General features: G+C 45.1%; 1 protein-coding gene across 1 annotated transcript in view; it reads left to right on the top strand.

The window, feature by feature from the left end:
* LOC144485989 (uncharacterized) overlaps positions 1-20,949 on the top strand; it is an 87,155-nt gene that overhangs the window by 10,028 nt on the left and 56,178 nt on the right. The window contains exons 2-4 of the mRNA XM_078204087.1: positions 10,590-10,668; positions 16,789-17,421; positions 18,535-18,755. Of these exons, the coding sequence (XP_078060213.1) occupies positions 16,793-17,421; positions 18,535-18,755 (850 nt within the window). The 5' untranslated portion in view covers positions 10,590-10,668; positions 16,789-16,792. The remainder of the gene's footprint in view (positions 1-10,589; positions 10,669-16,788; positions 17,422-18,534; positions 18,756-20,949) is intronic.

The following is a 20,949-nucleotide window of genomic DNA, read 5'->3' as shown; positions in this document are numbered from 1 at the left end:
GGTTTTTAGGGGGGTGTAATCTGGATATGATGGTTTTTTAGGGGGATGTGTAATCTGGATATTATGGTTTTTAGGGGGGTGTAAACTGGATATTATGGTTTTCAGGGGACTGTGTAATCTGGATATTATGGTTTTTAGGGGGGGGTGTAATCTGGATGTGATGGTTTTTAGGGGGTGTAATCGGGATATTATGGTTTTTAGGGGGTGTGTAATGTGGATATTATGGTTTGTAGGGGGGTGTGTAATCTGGATATTATGGTTTTTAGGGGGGTGTAATCTGGATATTATGGTTTTTAGGGGGTGTGTAATGTGGATATTATGGTTTGTAGGGGGGTGTGTAATCTGGATATTATGGTTTGTAGAGTGGTGTGTAATCTGGATATGATAGTTTTTAGGGGGCTGTGTAATCTGGATATTATGGTTTGTAGGGGAGTGTGTAATCTGGATATGATGGCTTTTAGGGGGCTGTGTAATCTGGATATTATGGTTTTTAGGGGGTGTAATCTGGATTTTATGGTTATTAGGGGGGGGTGTAATCTGGATATTATGGTTTGTAGGGGAGTGTGTAATCTGGATATTATGGTTTGTAGAGGGGTGTGTAATCTGGATATGATGGCTTTTAGGGGGCTGTGTAATCTGGATATTATGGTTTTATGGGGGGTGTGTAATCTGGATATGGTTTTTAGGGGGTGTAATCTGGATTTTATGGTTATTAGGGGGGGGGTGTAATCTGGATATTATGGTTTTTAGGGGTGTGTAATCTGGATATTATGGTTTTTAGGGGGGGGTGTAATCTGGATATTATGGTTTTTAGGGGGATGTAATCTGGATATTATGGTTTTTCGGGGTGTGTAATCTGGATATTATGGTTTTTAGGGGGGTGTTATCTGGATATTATGGTTTTTAGGGGTGTGTAATCTGGATATTATGGTTATTAGGGGGGGTGTAATCTGGATATTATGGTTTTTAGGGGTGTGTAATCTGGATATTATGGTTTTTAGGGGGGTGTAATCTGGATATTATGGTTTGTAGAGGGGTGTGTAATCTGGATATGATAGTTTTTAGGGGGCTGTGTAATCTGGATATTATGGTTTGTAGGGGGGTGTGTAATCTGGATATGATAGTTTTTGGGCGGTGTGTAATCTGGATATTATGGTTTGTAGAGGGGTGTAATCTGGATATTATGGTTTGTCGAGGGGTGTGTAATCTGGATATTATGGTTTGTAGGGGGGTGTGTAATCTGGATATGATAGTTTTTGGGCGGTGTGTAATCTGGATATTATGGTTTGTAGGGGGGTGTGTAATCTGGATATGATAGTTTTTGGGCGGTGTGTAATCTGGATATTATGGTTTGTAGAGGGGTGTAATCTGGATATTATGGTTTGTAGAGGGGTGCGTAATCTGGATATGATGGCTTTTAGGGGGCTGTGTAATGTGGATATTATGGTTTTTAGGGGGTGTAATCTGGATATTATGGTTTTTAGGGGGGTGTAATCTGGATATGATGGCTTTTAGGGGGCTGTGTAATCTGGATTTTATGGTTTGTAGGGGGTGTGTAATGTGGATATTATGGTTTTTAGGGGGATGTGTTATCTGGATATTATGGTTTTTAGGGTGGTGTAATCTGGATATTATGGTTTTTAGGGGGGTGTAATCTGGATATTATGGTTTTTAGGGTGGTGTAATCTGGATATTATGGTTTTAGGGGGCTGTGTAATCTGGATAATGTGGTTTGTAGGGGGTGTGTAATCTGGATATTTTGGGTTTTAGAGGGGTGGTAATCTGGATATTATGGTTTTTGGGGACTGTGTAATCTGGATGTTATGGTTTTTGGGGACTGTGTAATCTGGATGTTATGGTGTTTTGGGGGGGTGTAATCTGGATATTATGGTTTTTAAGAGGTGTGTAATGTGGATATTATGGTTTTTAGGGGGATGTGTAATCTGGATATTTTGGGTTTTAGAGGGGTGGTAATCTGGATATTATGGTTTTTGGGGACTGTGTAATCTGGATGTTATGGTTTTTGGGGACTGTGTAATCTGGATGTTATTTTTTTTTGGGGGGGTGTAATCTGGATATTATGGTTTTTAAGAGGTGTGTAATGTGGATATTATGGTTTTTAGGGGGGTGTGGAATCTGGATATTACGGTTTTTAGGGTGGATGTAATCTGGATATTACAGTTTTTGGGGGCTGTGTAATCTGGATATTATGGTGTTTTGGGGGCTGGGTAATCTGTATTTTAAGATTTTTTTTGGGGTGTAATCTGTGTGTTATGGTTTTTTAGGGGGGTGTAATTGTATATTATGGTCTGTTTTTGAGGGGTAAAGTGTGATATGGACATTATGCTCTGTTTTTGGGGGTGGGTGTGATCTGGATATTATGGTCTGTTTTTGAGGGTGTTTTGATATGGATATTACGGGCTGTTTTTGAGGGGAAGTCTGTGATATGGATATTATGCTCTGTCTTTGAGGGGGGTGTGATCTGGATATTATGCTCTGTTTTTGAGGGGATAGTGTGATATGGATATTGTGGTCTCTTTTGGAGGGGGAGTGTGTGATGAAAGAACAAAGAACAATACAGCGCAGGAACAGGCCCTTCACCCTCCAAGCCTGCGCCGATCATGTTTACCTATCTTAAAACAACCACTTATATCCCTCTATTCCCCATTTGTTCATGCGCCTATCAAGATAAGTCTTAAATGTGGCTAATGTATCTGCCTCAACCACCTCACTTGGCAGCACATTCCAGGCCCCCACCACCCTCTGTGTAAAAAAACCTCCCCCGCACACCTCCACTGAACCTTTCCCCCCTTATCTTGAACTTGTGCCCCCTTGTAATTGTCATTTCTGTCCTGGGAAAAAGCTTCCAACTCTTCACCCTATCCATACTCCTCATAATCTTATTAACTTCTATCAAGTCACCCCTCAGCCTCCGTCTTTCCAGGGAGAACAATCCCAGTTTATTCAATCTCTCCTCATAGCTAATACCCTCCATACCAGGCAACATCCTGGTAAACCTTTTCTGCTCTCTCTCCAAAGCCTCCACATCCTTCTGGTAGTGTGATGACCAGAATTGGACACAGTATTCCAAATGTGGCCGAACCAACGTTTTATATAACTGTAACATAATTTGCCAACTTTTCTACTCGATGCCCCAGCCGATGAAGACAAACATGCCGTATGCTTCCTTCACCACCTTGTCCACCTGTGCTGCCACTTTGAAGGATCTGTGGGCCTGTACTCCCAGATCTCTCCGTGTGTCCACGCTCCTGATGGTTCTGCCATTTTATAGCTCCCACCTGAATCGGATCGACCAAAATGCATCACCTCACATTTGTCCGGATTAAATGCCATCTGTCATTTCTCCGCCCAATTTTCCAGTCTATCGATATCCTGCTGTATTCTCTGACAATCTTCATCACTATCCGCAATCTTAGTTTCATCCACAAACTTGCTAACCAGAGCACTTACATTTTCTTCCAAGTCAGTTATGTATATTATAAATATATGGATATGAATATTGATATACTCTGTTTTGAGGGGTAGTGTGTGATATTATAGTCTTTTGTGGGGGTGTGTGTGATAAGGATATTATGGTCTGTGTTTGAGGGGTGTGTGAAATATGGATATTGTGGTCTATTTTTGAGGGGGAGTGTACCATTTGGATATTATGGTCTGTTTTTGAGGGGGGTCTGATATAGATATTACTGTTTTGAGCGGAAATGTGTGATATGGTATAAAGGTCTGTTTTCAGGGAGGTATGTGATATGGATATTATGGTCTGTTTTGAGGTGTAGTGTGATGTGGATACTATGGCCTGTTTTTGAGGGGTTGTGTGTGACATGCATGTTATAGAGTCATAGAGGTTTACAGCATGGAAACAGGCCCTTTGGCCCAACTTGTACATGTCACCCCTTTTTTTTAAACTCCTAAGCTAGTCCCAATTGCCCGCGTTTGGTCCATATCCCTCCATACCCATCTTACTCATGTAACTGTCTGAACGCTTTTTAAAAGACAAAATTGTACCCGCCTCTACTACTACCTCTGCCAGCTTGTTCCAGACAATTGTGTGAAAAAATTGCCCCTCTGGATCCTTTCGTATCTCTCGCCTCGCCTTAAACCTATGCCTCCAGTTTTAGACTCCCCTACTTTTGGGAAAAGATGTTGACTATCTAGCTGATCCATGTCCCTCATTATTTTATAGACCTCTATAAGATCACCCCTCAGCCTCCTACGCTCCAGAGAAAAAAGTCCCAGTCTATCCAGCCTCCTTATACTCAAACCATCAAGTCCTGCTAGCATCCTAGTAAATCTTTTCTGCACTCTTTCTGATTTAATAATATCCTTTCTATAATAGTGACCAGAACTGTACACAGTATTCCAAGTGTGGCCTTACCAATGTCTTGTACAACTTCAACAAGACGTCCCAACACCTGTATTCAATGTTCTGACCAGTGAAACTAAGCATGCCGAATGCCTTCTTTACTACTCTATCCACCTGTGACTCCACTTTCAAAGAGCTATGAACCTGTACCCCTCGATCTCTTTGTTCTATAACTCTTCCCAATGCCCCACCATTAACTGAGTAAGTCCTGCCCTGGTTCACTTTGCATTTATCTAAATTAAACTCCATCTGCCATTCGTCAGCCCACTGGCCCAATTGATCAAGATCCCGTTGCAATCCAAATAACCTTCTCCACTGTCCACTATGCCACCAATCTTGGTGTCATCTGCAAACATGCTCGCCAAGCCTCTTAAATTCTCATCAAAATCATTACTATGAAAGACAAATAACAGTGCACCCAGCACCGATCCCTAAGGCACAACGCTGGTCGCAGGCCTCCAGTTTGAAAAACAACCCTCTACAATCACCCTCCATTTTCTGTCATCAAGCCAGATCGTCATTCTGCTCTATTTTCGACTAAGAGTGTGTGATATGGATATTATACAATTTTCTTGAGGGGGGAGTAATATATGGAGATTATGGTCTGTTTTTGAGGAGTGTGAGAGATATGGATATTAGAGTCATAGAGGTTTACAGCATGGAAACAGGCCCTTCGGGCCAACTTGTCCATGCCGCCCTTTTTTTTTCAAAACCCCTGAGCTAATCCCAATTGCCCCCATTTGGCCCATATCCCTCTATACCCATCTTATCCATGTAACTATTTAAATGCTTTTTAAAAGACAAAATTGTACCCGTCTCTACTACTACCTCCGGCAGCTTGTTCCAGACACTCACCACCCTCTGTGTGAAAGAATTGCCCCTCTGGACACTTTTGTATCTTTCCCCTCTCGCCTTAAACCTTTGCCCTCTAGTTTTAGACTCTCCTACCTTTGGGAAAAGATACTGACTATCTCGCTGATCTGTGCCCCTCATTATTTTATAGACCTCTATAAGATCACCCCTCAGCCTCCTACACTCCAGAGAAAAAAGTCCCAGTCTATCCAGCCTCTCCTTAAAACTCAATCCATCATCCTTAAAACTCAATCCATCAGGTCCTGGTAGCATCCTAGTGGTCTGTCTTGAGGGTAGTGTGTGATATGGATATTATGGTCTGTTTTTGGGGGGGGATTATGTGATATGGATATTATGGTCTGTTTTTTGAGGGGGTGTGTGTGTGATATGGATGTAGAATCATAGAATCTCTACAGTGCAGAAAGAGGCCATTCGGCCCATCGGGTCTGCACAAACCACAAGCCCACCCAGGCCCTATTTCCATAACCTCACTATTTACCCTGCTAATCCCCGACGCTGATGTCAATTTAGCATGGTCAGTCAACCTAACCCACACATCTTTGGACTGTGGGAGGAAACCGAAGCACCCGGAGGAAACCCACGCAGACACGGGGAAATGTGCAAACTCCACACAGACAGTGACCTGTGGCCGGATTTGATCCCGGGTTCCTGGTGCTGTGAGGCAGCAATGCTAACCACCGTGCCACCCATACTACATTTTTGAGGGGGAGCTGCCCGTATTATGCTCTGTTTCTGAGGGGGAGTGTGTGATTTGGATATTATGACCTGTTTTTGACGGGTGTGTGAGATATGGATATTATGCCTTGTTTTTGAGGGGTAGCGTCGAATGTAGATATTATGGTCTGTTTTTGAAGGGCTGTGTGTGATATGGATATTAAGCTCTGCTTTCGAGGGTGGGTGTGTTATATGGATATTATAGATTGGTTTAAGGGTATGTGTGTGATTGTGGATATCATGGTCTGTTTTAAGGGCGAGTGTGTAATTTGGATATTATGCTTGCTTTTTGAGGAGTATCTGATATGGATATTATGGTGTGTTTTTGCGGGAGTGTGTGTCATTATGGATATTATGGTCTGTTTTGAGGGGTAGTGTGTGATATGGATATTATGGTGTGTTTGTGCGGGAGGGTGTGTGATATATTATGACCTGTTTTTGAGGGGGAGTGTGTGATATGGATATTATGGTCTGTTTTTGAGGGGGGAGGCTGATATGGAGATTATGGTCTGTTTTTGAGGTGGGGTGTGTGATATGGATATAACGCTTTATTTTGGAGGGGGAAGTGATACAGATATAATAATAACAGTACATTAGAACTAGGAGCAGCAGGCCATCAGCACGCTTGGTTTCATTGGTCAGAATATTGAATACAGGAGTTGGGACGTCTTGTTGAAGTTGTACAAGACATTGGTAAGGCCACACTTGGAATACTGTGTGCAATTCTGGTCACCCTATTATAGAAAGGATATTATTAAACTAGAAAGAGTGCAGAAAAGATTTACTAGGATGCTACCGGGACTTGATGGTTTGAGTTATAAGGAGAGGCAGCGCAGAAGGCTGAGGGGTGATCTTATAGAGGTCTACAAAATAATGAGGGGCACAGATCAGCTAGATAGTCAATATCTTTTCCCAAAGGTAGGGGAGTCTAAAACTAGAGGGCATAAATTTACGGTGAGAGGGGAGAAATACAAAAGGGTCCAGAGGGGCAATCTTTTCACACAGTGAGTGCCTGGAACAAGCTGCCAGAGGTAGAGGCAGGTACAATTTTGTCTTTGAGAGTCATAGAGGTTTATAGCATGGACACAGGCCCTTCAGCCCAAATTGTCCATGCCGCCCTTTTTTTTGAAAACCCCTAAACTAATCCCAATTGCCTGCATTTGGCCCAAATCTCTCTATGCCCATCGTACCCATGGAACTATCTAAATGCTTTTTAAAAAATAAAATTGTACCCGCCTGTACTACTACTTGTTCCAGACACTCACCACCCTCTGTGTGAAAAAATTGCCCCTCTGGACACTTTTGTATCTCTCCGCTCTCACCTTAAACCTTTGCCCTCTAGTTTTAGACTCCCCTCCCTTTGGGAAAAGATATTGACTATCTACCTTGTCTGTGCCCCTCATTATTTTATAGACCTCTATAAGATCACCCCTCAGCCTCCTACGCTCCAGAGAAAAAAGTCCCAGTCTATTCAGCCTCTCCTTATAACTCAAACCATCAAGTCCCGGTAGCATCCTAGTAAATCTTTTCTGCACTCTTTCTAGTTTAATAATATCCTTTCTATAATAGGGTGACCAGAATTGCACACAGTATTCCAAGTGTGGCCTTACCAATGTCTTGTACAACTTCAACAAGACGTCCCAACTCCTGTATTCAATGTTCTGACCAATGAAACCAAACATGCCGAATGCCTTCTTCACCACTCTGTCCACCTGTGACTCCACTTTCAAGGAGCTATGAACATGTTTCCCTAGATCTCTTTGTTCCGTAACTCTCCCCAACGCCCTAACATTAACTGAGTAAGTCCTGCCCTGGTTCAATCTACCAAAATGCATTATCTCGCATTTGTCTAAATTAAACTCCATCTGCCATTCGTCAGCCCAATGGCCCAATTGATCAAGATCCCACTGCAATTGGAGATAACCTTCCTCACTGTCCACCATGCCACAAATCTTGGTGTCATCTGCAAACTTACTAACCTTGCCCCTATATTCTCATCCATTTTAAAAAGCGTTTAGACAGTTACACGGGTAAGATGGGTATAGAGGGATAAGGGCCAAATGCAGGCAATTGGGATTAGCTTTGAGGTTTAAAAGCATGGACCAGTTGGGCCGAAGGGCCTGTTTTCATGCTGTAAACCTCTATGACTCTATATGGATATTGTGCTTTGCCTTTCAAGGGAATGTGTAATATGGATGTTATGGCTTGATTTTTCAGGGGGAGGCTGATATGGATATTAGGGTCTGTTTTTGAGGGATAGTGTGTTGTATGGATTTAATGCTCTTTTTTGAGGGAGAGTGTGTGATATGGGTATTATGGCCTGTTTTTGAGGGTTAGTGTGTGATATGGATATTATGCTCGTTTTTGAGTGGGAGTGTGATATGGATGTTATGATCTGTTTTTGAGGGATAATCTCTGATATGATATTATTGTCTGTTTTTGAGGCATTCTGTTTCTGAGGGCGAATGTGTGATATGGGTATTATGGCCTGTTTTTGAGGGATAATCTCTGATATCAATATTATTGTCTGTTTTTGAGGGCGAGTGTATGATATAGATATTATGGCTTTTCTTTGAGGGGGAGAGTGTAATATGGATATTTTGCTCTGTTTTTGAGGGGGAGACTCTGATGTGGATATTATGGTCTGTTTTTGAGGGGGAGTCTGCTGTGGATATTATGGTCTGTTGTGACGGGTAGTGTGTGATATGGGTATTATGGTGTTTTTGTGGGGTAGTGTGTAATATGGATAATGGTCTGTTTTTTGAGGGGGATGTGTTATATGTATGTTATGCTCTGCTTTTCAGGGGAAGTGTGTGATATGGATAGTATGGCCTGTTTTTCATAGTGCGCGATATGGATACTTAGCTCTGTTTTTGAGGAGTGTGAGATATGGATATTATGGTCTGTTTTTGATTGGTAGTGTTTGATATGGATATTTTGCTGTTTTTGAGGGGGAGTGTATGATATTCTCTGTTTTTAAGGGGTAGCGTGTGATATGGATATTATGGCCTGTTTTTGAGGGGAGTGTGTGATGTGAATATAATGCTGTTTTTTTTGTGGGGAGGGGGGAAAGAGTGTGATACAGATGTAGTAATAAGAACATAACATAGGAACTAGGAGCAGGAGTAGGCCATCTGGCCCCTCAAGCCTGCTCCGCCATTCAATAAGATCATGGCTGATCTTTTTGTGGACTCAGCTCCACTTACCCGCCCACTCACCATAACCCTTAATTCCTTTACTGTTCAAATATTTATCTATCCTTGCCTTAAAAACATTTAATGAGGTAGCCTCAACTGCTTCACTGGGCAGGGAATTCCACAGATTCACAACCCTTTGGGTGAAGAAGTTCCTCCTCAACTCAGTCCTAAATCTGCTCCCTCTTATTTTGAGGCTATGCCCCCTAGTTCTAGTTTCACCCGCCAGTGGAAACAACTTCCCTGCTTCTATCTTATCTATTCCCTTCATAATCTTATATGTTTCTATAAGATCTCCCCTCATTCTTCTGAATTCCAATGAGTATAGCCCCAGTCTACTCCGTCTCTCCTCATAAGCCAACCCTCTCAACTCCGGAATCAACCTAGTGAATCTCCTCTGTACCCCCTCCAGTATATCCTTTCTCAAGTAAGGAGACCAAAACTGTACACAGTACTCCAGGTGTGGCCTCACCAGCACCTTATACAGCTGGAACATAAACTTGCTGTTTTTAAACTCCATCCATCTGGCAATGAAGGACAAAATTCCATTTGCCTTCTTAATTACCTGCTGCACCCGCAAACCAACTTTTTGTGATTCCTGCACAAGGACACCCAGGTCCCTCTGCACAGCAGCATGCTGCAATTTTTTACCATTTAAACAATAGTCCATTTTGGTGTTATTCCTCCCAAAATGGATGACTTTATGCTCGGTTTTTGAGGGGGAGTGTGTGATGTGGATATTATGCTCCGTTTTTGTGGGGGAGTGTGTGATATGGATATTATGCTCCATTTTTGTGGGGGGGTGTGTGATATGGATATTATGCTCTGTTTTTGAGGAAGTGTGTGAGATATGGATATTATGGCCTGTTTTTGAGGGGTAATCTGTGATGAGGATATTATTGTCTGTTTTTGAGGGGGAGTGTGATATGGGTATTATGGCCCTTTTAGGGCACGTGTCTGATTATGGATATTATGGCTTTTTGAGGGGGAAAGTATGATATGGATATTTTGCTCTGTTTTGAGGGGGAGACTGATGTGGATATTATGGTCTGTTTTTGAGGGGGAGACTGATGTAGATATTATGTTCTGTTTTTGAGGGGTAGTCTGTGATATAGATATTATGCTTTCTTTTTGAGGAGTGTCTGATATGGATATTATGGTCTGTTTTGATGGGTAGTGTGTGATATGAATATTATGGTGCGTTTTTGCGGGGTAGTGTGTGATATGGATAATTATGGTCTGTTTTTGAGGGGGAGTGTGTGATATGGATATTATTCTCTGTTTTTTGGATATTCTAGTCTGTTTTGGATTGGTAGTGTGTGATCTGTATATTCTGGGGGTTTTTTTGAGGGGCAGAGTGTGATATGGATATTATGCAATGTTTTTGAGGGGAAGTGATATGTATATTATGCTCTGCTTTTCAGGGGAAGTGTGTGATATGGATAATATGGCCTGCTTTTCGGGGGAAGCCTGATATGGATATTTTGCTCTGTTTTTGAGGAGGTAAGAGAGATATGGATATTATGATCTGTTTTTGAGCGATAGTGCATGATATGGATGTTACGCTGTTTTTTTGAGGGAGTGTGATATGGATAACATGGCAAGTTTTGCAGTGAGAGTCTGATACAGTTTTATGGTCTGTTTTTGAAGGGGTGTGTGAAATGGATATTATGCTTTGTTTTTGAGGGGTAGTGTGTGATATGGATGTTATGGCCTGTCTTTGTGGGACAGTGTGTGATATAGGTATTATGGTCTGTTTTTGAGAAGTGTATGAGATATGGATGTTATGGTCTTTTTTGAGAGGGTGGGGGAGTGTATATAACATGGATATTATGCTCTCCTTTTGAGTGTTAATGTGTGATATGCATATTATCTCTGAATTTGAGGGGGATTGTGTGTCAGAGTTATAGAGGTTTACAGCATGGCCCAACTTGTTCCATGCTGCCCTTTTTTTAAACCCTGAAGCTAGTCCTAATTGCCCGCGTTTGGCCCATATCCCTCTATACCCATCGTGCCCATGTAACTATCTAAATGCTTTTTAAAAGACAAAATTGTACCCGCCTCTACTACTACCTCCGGCAGCTTGTTCCAGACGCTCACCACCCTCTGTGTGAAAACATTGCCCCTCTGGACACTTTTGTATCTCTCCCCTCTCACCTTAAACTTATGCCCTCTAGTTTTAGACTCCCCTACCTTTGGGAAAAGATATTGACTATCCAGCTGATCTGTGCCCCTCATTATTTTATAGACCTCTATAAGATCACCCCTCAGCCTCCTACGCTCCAGAGAAAAAAGTCCCAGTCTATCCAGCCTCTCCTTATAACTCAATCCATCAAGTCCCGGTAGCATGCTAGTAAATCTTTTCTGCACTCTTTCTAGTTTAATAATATCCTTTCTATAATAGGGTGACCAGAATTGCACACAGTATTCCAAGTGTGGCCTTACCAATGTCTTGTACAACTTCAACAAGACGTCCCAACTCCTGTATTCAATGTTCTGACCAATGAAACCATGTGGAATGCCTTCTTTGCCACTCTGTCCACCTGTGACTCCACTTTCAAGGAGCTATGAACATGTACCCCTAGATCTCTTTGTTCTGTAACTCTCCCCAAAGCCCTACCATTAATTGAGTAAGTCCTGCCCTGGTTCAGTCTACCAAAATGCATCACCTCGCATTTATCTAAATTAAACTCCATCTGCCATTCGTCAGCCCACTAGCCCAATTGATCAAGATCCCGTTGCAATCCGAGATAACCTTCTTCACTGACCACTATGCCACCAATCTTGATGTCATCTGCAAATGCCTTCTATATTCTCATCCAAATCATTAATATAAATGACAAATAACAGTGGGCCCAGCACTGATCCCTGAGGCACACCGCTGGTCACAGGCCTTCAGTTTGAAAAACAACCCACTACAACCACCCTCTGGCTTCTGTCATCAAGCCAATTTTGTATCCATTTGGCTACCTCACCCTGGATCTCGTGAGATTTAACCTTATGCAACAACCTACCATGCGGTACCTTGTCAAAGGCCTTGCTAAAGTCCATGTAGACAACATCAACTGCACTGCCCTCATCTACCTTCTTTGTTACCCCTTCAAGAAACTCTACCAAATTTGTGAGACATGATTTTCCACTCACAAAGCCAAGTTGACTGTCCCTAATCAGTCCTTGTGTCGCTAAATGCCTGTAGATCCTGTCTCTCAAAATACCTTCCAACAACTTACCCACCACATATGACCTGTTTATGAGGGGGAATGTCTGATATGGATATTGTGGCCTGTTTTTGAAGGGGTGTGTGTGAAATGGAAATTATGGCCTGTTTTTGATGAGTGTGTGATATGGATACTATCTTTTTTTTCTGGGGGTCGTGATATGGATATTCTGCTGTCTTTTTGAGGCACAGTCTGTGATATGGATATTATGGTCTGTTTTGGGAGGGTGAGTGTGAGATATGAATATTATGGTCTGTTTTTGGGGCAGCGTGAGATATGAATATTATGGTTTATTTGGGGGCAGTGTGTGATATTGAAATTAAGAGAGTTGTAATTTGGATTTTTTTTTTGAGGCATATAATCTGGATAGAGTTTCATGGGATGTCAGTATGTGCCCTCTCAATTTTATGGGTGATGGGATTTGTGTTCTCTGTTACGGGTTGATGGGATGTGTGTTCTTGGTATTACAGGGTGATGGAATGTGTGTTCTTGGTATTACAGGGTGATGGAATGTGTGTTCTTGGTATTACAGGGTGATGGAATGTGTGTTCTTGGTATTACAGAGTGATGGGATGTGTGTTCTCTGTTACGGGTTGATGGGATGTGTGTTCTTGGTATTACAGGGTGATGGAATGTGTGTTCTTGGTATTACAGGGTGATGGAATGTGTGTTCTTGGTATTACAGGGTGATGGAGATAGTGACCACAATTCGGTGTCTTTTGTTATTGCAATGGAGAGGGATAGGGCCGGACGGCAGGGCAAGGCTTACAATTGGGGGAGAGGTAATTATGATACGATTAGGCAAGAATTAGGGGGCATAAGATGGGAACAGAAACTGTCAGGGAAAGGCACTGATGAAAAGTGGAACTTTTTCAAGGAACAAATACTGGGTGTCCTTGATAGGTATGTCCCTGTCAGGCAGGGAGGAAATGGCCGAGTGAGGGAACCGTGGTTCACAAAAGAGGTGGAATGTCTTGTGAAAAGGAAGAGGGAAGCTTATGTAGGGATGAGGAAACAAGGTTCAGATGGCTCGACTGAGGGTTACAAGTTAGCAAGGAACGAGCTGAAAAAGGGGCTGAGGACAGCTAGGAGGGGACATGAGAAGTCCTTGGCGGGTCGGATCAAGGAAAACCCCAAGGCTTTTTACTCTTATGTGAGGAATAAAAGAATGACCAGGGTGAGGTTAGGGCCGGTCAAGGACAGTGGTGGGAACTTGTGTATGGAATCAGTAGAGATAGGCGAGGTGATGAATGAATACTTTTCTTCAGTGTTCACCAAGGAGAGGGGCCATGTTTTTCAGGAAGAGAAGGTGTTACAGGCTAATAGGCTGGAGGAAATAGATGTTCGGAGGGAGGATGTATTGGCAGTTTTGAATAAACTGAAGGTCGATAAGTCCCCTGGGCCTGATGAAATGTATCCTAGGATTCTTTGGGAGGCGAGGGATGAGATTGCAGAGCCTTTGGCTTTGATCTTTGGGTCCTCGCTGTCCACGGGGATGGTGCCAGAGGACTGGAGAGTGGCAAATGTTGTTCCTCTGTTTAAGAAAGGGAATAGAAATGACCCTGGTAATTATAGACCGGTTAGTCTGACTTCGGTGGTTGGTAAATTGATGGAAAAGGTCCTTAGGGATGGGATTTACGACCATTTAGAAAGATGCGGATTAATCTGGGATAGTCAGCACGGATTTGTGAAGGGCAAATCGTGCCTCACAAATTTGATAGAATTTTTTGAGGAGGTAACTAGGTGTGTTGATGAAGGTAGGGCGGTTGATGTCATATACATGGATTTTAGTAAGGCGTTTGATAAGGTCCCCCATGGTCGGCTTATGATGAAAGTAAGGAGGTGTGGGATAGAGGGAAAGTTGGCCGATTGGATAGGTAACTGGCTGTCTGATCGAAGACAGAGGGTGGTGGTGGATGGAAAATTTTCGGACTGGAGGCAGGTTGCTAGCGGAGTGCCGCAGGGATCGGTGCTTGGTCCTCTGCTCTTTGTGATTTTTATTAATGACTTAGAGGAGGGGGCTGAAGGGTGGATCAGTAAATTTGCTGATGACACCAAGATTGGTGGAGTAGTGGATGAGGTGGAGGGGTGTTGTAGGCTGCAAAGAGACATAGATAGGATGCAAAGCTGGGCTGAAAAATGGCAAATGGAGTTTAACCCTGATAAATGTGAGGTGATTCATTTTGGTAGGACTAATTTAAATGTGGATTACAGGGTCAAAGGTAGGGTTCTGAAGACTGTGGAGGAACAGAGAGATCTTGGGGTCCATATCCACAGATCTCTAATGGTTGCCACTCAAGTGGATAGAGCTGTGAAGAAGGCATATAGTGTGTTAGCTTTTATTAACAGGGGGTTGGAGTTTAAGAGCCGTGGGGTTATGCTGCAACTGTACAGGACCTTGGTGAGACCGCATTTGGAATATTGCGTGCAGTTCTGGTCACCTCACTATAAGAAGGATGTGGAAGCGCTGGAAAGAGTGCAGAGGAGATTTACCAGGATGCTGCCTGGTTTGGAGTGTCGGTCTTATGAGGAAAGGTTGAGGGAGCTGGGGCTGTTCTCTCTGGAGCGGAGGAGATTGAGGGGAGACTTAATAGAGGTTTATAAAATGATGAAGGGGATAGATCGAGTGAACGTTCAAAGACTATTTCCTCGGGTGGATGGAGCTATTATGAGGGGGCATAACTATAGGGTTCATGGTGGGAGATATAGGAAGGATATCAGAGGTAGGTTCTTCACGCAGAGAGTGGTTGGGGTGTGGAATGGACTGCCTGCAGTGATAGTGGAGTCAGACACTTTAGGAACATTTAAGCGGTTATTGGATAGGCACATGGAGCACACCAGGATGGTAGGGAGTGGGATAGCTTGATCTTGGTTTCAGATGAAGGTCGGCACAACATCGTGGGCCGAAGGGCCTGTTCTGTGCTGTACTGTTCTGTTCTATGTTCTATGGAATGTGTGTTCTTGGTATTACAGGGTGATGGAATGTGTGTTCTTGGTATTACAGGGTGATGGGATGTGTGTTCTTGGTATTACAGGGTGATGGAATGTGTGTTCTTGGTATTACAGGGTGATGGGATGTGTGTTTTTGGTATTACAGGGTGATGGGATGTGTGTTCTTGGTATTACAGGGTGATGGGATGTGTGTTCTTGGTATTACAGGGTGATGGAATGCGTGTTCTTGGTATTACAGGGTGATGGGATGTGTGTTCTTGGTATTACAGGGTGATGGGATGCGTGTTCTTGGTATTACAGGATGATGGGATGTGTGTTCTTGGTATTACAGGGTGATGGGATGTGTGTTCTCTATTACAGGGTGATGGGATGTGTGTTCTCTATTACATGGTGATGGGATTTGTGTTCTCTATTACAGGGTGATGGGATGTGTGTTCTCTATTACATGGTGATGGGATTTGTGTTCTCGATATTACAGGGTGATGGGATGTGTGTTCTCTATTACAGGGTGATGGGATGTGTGTTCTCTATTACATGGTGATGGGATTTGTGTTCTCTATTACAGGGTGATGGGATTTGTGTTCTCTATTACAGGGTGATGGGATTTGTGTTCTCGATATTACAGGGTGATGGGATGTGTGTTCTCTATTACATAGAACATAGAACATTACAGCGCAGAACAGGCCCTTCGGCCCACGATGTTGCACCGACCAGTTAAAAAAAAAAACTGTGATGGGATTTGTGTTCTCTATTACAGGGTGATGGTATTTGTGTTCTTGGTATTACAGGGTGATGGGATTTGTGTTCTCTATTACAGGGTGATGGGATTTGTGTTCTCGATATTACAGGGTGATGGGATGTGTGTTCTCGATATTACAGGGTGATGGGATTTGTGTTCTCTATTACAGGGTGATAGGATTTGTGTTCTCGATATTACAGGGTGATGGGATTTGTGTTCTCGATATTACAGGGTGATGGGATGTGTGTTCTCTATTACAGGGTGATGGGATGTGTGTTCTTGGTATTACAGGGCGATGGGATGTGTGTTCTCGGTATTACAGGGTGATGGGATGTGTGTTCTTGGTATTACAGGGTGATGGAATGTGTGTTCTCGGTATTACAGGGTGATGGGATTTGTGTTCTCGATATTACAGGGTGATGGGATTTGTGTTCTCGATATTACAGGGTGATGGGATTTGTGTTCTCGATATTACAGGGTGATAGGATTTGTGTTCTCGATATTACAGGGTGATGGGATGTGTGTTCTTGGTATTACAGGGTGATGGGATGTGTGTTCTCGGTATTACAGGGGATGGGATGTGTGTTCTCGGTATTACAGGGGATGGGATGTGTGTTCTAGATATTATGGGGTGTCCAGTGTTCTCTCTATTACTGGGTGATGCTGGGGATGAATAGTGAATTTTGTCAGTAACTCTGGACCCTCTCTTCCCAGGCTGATGGAGGAGGAGGAGCAGAAGCAGCAGGAGCCAGCACCTCGGCAGAAGAAGATGCTGCCAGAGGGCATCCGAGCAATTCTCCGGCCCCCAGGAGGTAGGGGAGGCGTCCGGAGGCGCTGCCGCCCTGGCCAACGGGGCTTTATCTGCTCAGATTGCGGGAAGACCTTCGAGCACTCATGCCACTTCGAGAGGCACTTGCGGGTGCACACGGGCGAGAGGCCCTTCAAGTGCACAACCTGCGACAAGGACTTCAACCACAAGTCGAACCTGGTGCGGCACGAGCGCACCCACACCGGCGAGCGGCCTTTCCAGTGTCAGACCTGCGGCAAGGAGTTCAGCCAGCCCTCCAACCTGGTCAAGCACCAGCTGACCCACACCGGAGAGAAGCCCTTTCGTTGCCAGACCTGTGGCCGCGACTTCAGCCGCCTCTCCAACCTGGCCACCCATCAGCGCACCCACACTGGCGAGAAGCCCTTCCGGTGCCCGATCTGCCTCAAGGATTTCAGTCAGTCCTCCATCCTCCGTCGGCACCAGCGCACCCACACCAAGGAAAAGAAGTACCGATGTGTCATGTACGGAGCCGGCTCCCGCAGCGGGAGACACGTCCTACTGCACAGTGCAGACGCCAGGTGAGACCGCGGGCTCCTTTTTGTATTCTTTCACTGGATGTCGGCATAATTTGTTGCCCATCTCTAATTGCCCATTGAGAAACTGGTGGGTGAGTTGCCATCTTGAACCCACTGCAGTCCGTGTGGTGTAGGTACACCCACTGTGCTGTTCGGGAGGGAGTTCCAGGATTGTTATTGGACATCAGTCAGTCCCATGTGGTGTAGGTACACCCACAGTGCTGTTAGGGAGGGAGTTCCAGGATTGTTATTGGACATCAGTCAGTCCCATGTGGTGTAGGTACACCCACAGTGCTGTTAGGGAGGGAGTTCCAGGATTCTGACCCAGCGACAGTGAAGGAACAGCCGATATATTCCCAAGTCAGGATGGTGTGTGTGGGGCTCGGAGGGGGAGCTTGCAGGTGGGGGTGTTCCCCATGTGTCTGCTGCCCTTGTCCTTCTAGGTGGTAGAGGTGGCGGGTTTGGAAGGTGCTGTTGAAGGAGCCTTGGTGAGTCGCTGCAGTGCATCTTGTAGATGGTACACACGGCTGCCTCTGTGCGTCGGTGGTGGAGGGAGTGAATGTTGAAGGTGGAGGTTAGTGTGTCGATCGAGCGGGGGCTGCTTTGTCCTGGATGGTGTCGAGCTTCTCGAGTGTTGTTGGGAGCCGCACTGATCCAGGCAAGTGGGGAGTATTCCATCCCACTCCTGACTTGTGTCCTTGTGGATGGTGGACAGGCTTTGGGGGGAGTCAGGAGATGAGTTACTCTCCGCAGGATTCCCAGCCTCTGACCTGCTCTGGGAGCCACAGTATTTATATGGCTGGATCCAGTTCAGTTTCTGGTCAATGGTAACCCTCAGGAAGTTGACAGTGGGGGATTCAGCGATGGTAATGCCATTGTCAAGGGGTAATGGTTAGATTCTCTGTTTTCGGAGATGGTCATTGCCTGGCACTTCGTGGTGCAAGTGTTACTTGCCATTTGTAAGTGCAGGGGAGAGGGGGGTTGATGATGTTGAGTGAGGAGTGGGAGGAATCTGGCCGACGTATCGAGGGAGCTGCAGGGCAGGGGGAGGGGTCTGAAACCTGCAGGCAATTGGGCGATAAATCGGGGCGCTGACTGTGCTGTCCTCTGTTGCAGTGAGTTGGAGGTGGGGCATCTCCAGCTGGGCAGCTCAGAGCATGCGGAGGTGGTTCAGCAGGATGAGGCCAGGAACTCCGACGTATCCGATGGGGAATTCCTCGAGGCTGCCGTGGAGCTCTTTATCTGCTCAGATTGCGGCAAAAGCTTCAAGACCATGTGCAAGCTGGAGGAGCACCAGAAGGAGCACGAGGAGGAGGGCACCCCACCCGGCACCGATCGTTAGCCGCGACAGACCTGGGAGGAGCTTCGCCAGAGAGAGAGAAAGAGAGAGCGTGGCGGTGGTTGGGCTGCCCTATCCCGTGTGGCTTCCTCCCCTGGTGAGCGAGCCAGTACCTTGTCTCCGGATGAACTAAAACCTGCTTCTTGAGTCATGCAGTGACATAAAGCAGAGTGCCATGCCTGCTTGGATAAACCCCTACTGTTGTACTTGGCAGCTGATATTGATCTTGCATCCCGAGCTGGCTCCAGGTTAAGACAAATAGTCAGATTTATTTTCCAGTAGTTGATTACAGGGAGGCTGGCACAAAACTAGTTTGTAGGAAACTTGAATTAACGACGCAAAGTGTTCATGAAGTAATGAAGAATCCATTCCAATTGTTAATGAACAGACTCACTGACTGTTAACATGATTAGTTAACCCCCTTTCCCCCTCACCCCCAATTGAGGTCATCGGCAGTAGGGGGCAGGGGGGCCACTGAAGCTCCTGGTCTTTGGAAGTGACAGCAAACATTGTGAGAAATAAACTCTTGTGGGTCTGACTATTGCTCTATTTTTAGCCCTCCTGATATGATTTGGAATTGCTTGCTTCAGGACACAACAGAAACCGTCCAGTGTGGTGGCTTCCACCCCTCACTATCCCACCCCTCACTATCCCACCCCTCACTATCCCACCCCTCACTATCCCACCCCTCACTATCCCACCCCTCACTATCCCACCCCTCACTATCCCACCCCTCACTATCCCACCCCTCACTATCCCACCCCTCACTATCCCACCCCTCACTATCCCACCCCTCACTATCCCACCCCTCACTATCCCACCCCTCACTATCCCACCCCTCACTATCCCACCCCTCACTATCCCACCACTACCCCCATCTCCAACAAGCCTGGGACACATGGGGCTCCATACGCACAAAGAAATTCAGCTTGGATTCATTTTAATGCTGGTTACTCTAGCGATGGCTGCCCATACTGAGCACCGCCATCTCCTCTAGCCCCTGGCAGTGCTAGCTAGAGATTCACCTTTTCCCAATAAGTTAAAGGAACCCTCTCAGAATAAAAACTACCACAATGACAGGCTCAAATTGGGTCAGCATGCCTTCACATTTTCAAAAAATAGCTGGAGTCTTGATCGACGGACTTCAGGTTGATTGCTGGCACTCAGGACCTGACTGAGGTGGGGGAGGAGCAAGGTGTGGGTTTGGGATTAGACACAGGTTGAGGGAAAATGTGTCCATTTTGCACACAACGGGATCCCGAAAATAGCGGCAAAGCAACAAACAACCCGATAATTATTATATTTTTAAAGCAATGCACATCCACTCTCAGTCTGACCCATGAAGGGGTTAGCAACAAGGCAAATCAGCTGGGATTCGCGGGGTCAGGGTCGTGGGGGGGGGGGGATATATTCGGCAACGTTGGGTCAGTGAGTCGCATTGTAGTTCACCCTCTCTCCACCACCTCTTTAATTGCTCCGGAGCAAGTGCAGTGCTGCTTTGGACCATTTTTAAAAATTATTTTCCACAATATAACTTGGATTATTTTGTGGGAGGTGTTGGACTCCCTCCTCTGCTCTCTCTCTCTCACTATCTGTCCCTCTCTCTCCCACATGGAGAGGAAATAAAGGCGATTTGTTACATTAACAAGCTCTCCCGAAAGGGGAGGGCTGGTCCATGCGTACACCACTATCCGTCCAGTTGTCACACACTCGAGAGGATTTACATAAACGCAGAGGGTCTGAAGACCAGTGCCAGTCCTGACACTTTAGCGAGGTTTCGGGGCATGGTGGTGGAATCCCTATCCAATTGGCGCCCTGACTGGCAAATGGGGGCTGCTGGGAGGCAGGCAGAAGAGGGGTCAGAAAGACCACCATTCCGTTTCCGAATCAGCACACGGCTGCGCGTGACGGTTGTGTGTGGTGGGGAGACCAGCTCACTCACTCAAAGTAACACTGAGCAGACTTGTGAGAAACCAGTGATAAGGAAGGTGGACATTGCCACCAACCGGGGCAGTGTGACATCTTTCATTATCTGAATGCGATGAAGAATGTTCTGGATTAGATTAGAATTCAGTGTACATGTCCTTCTCCTTTTTGTTCACACATTATTTGTAAAATAAATCTGCTGGTTGGTTCACACTCACTCGGGCCTCTCAGGACTTTCCGTGTCTCGTAAAATGAGTACTGAGGGA

Source organism: Mustelus asterias, unplaced genomic scaffold, assembly GCF_964213995.1.
Source record: "Mustelus asterias unplaced genomic scaffold, sMusAst1.hap1.1 HAP1_SCAFFOLD_261, whole genome shotgun sequence".
In the NCBI taxonomy this organism is placed as follows: domain Eukaryota; kingdom Metazoa; phylum Chordata; class Chondrichthyes; order Carcharhiniformes; family Triakidae; genus Mustelus; species Mustelus asterias.
This window is presented reverse-complemented; position numbering and strand designations above follow the sequence as displayed.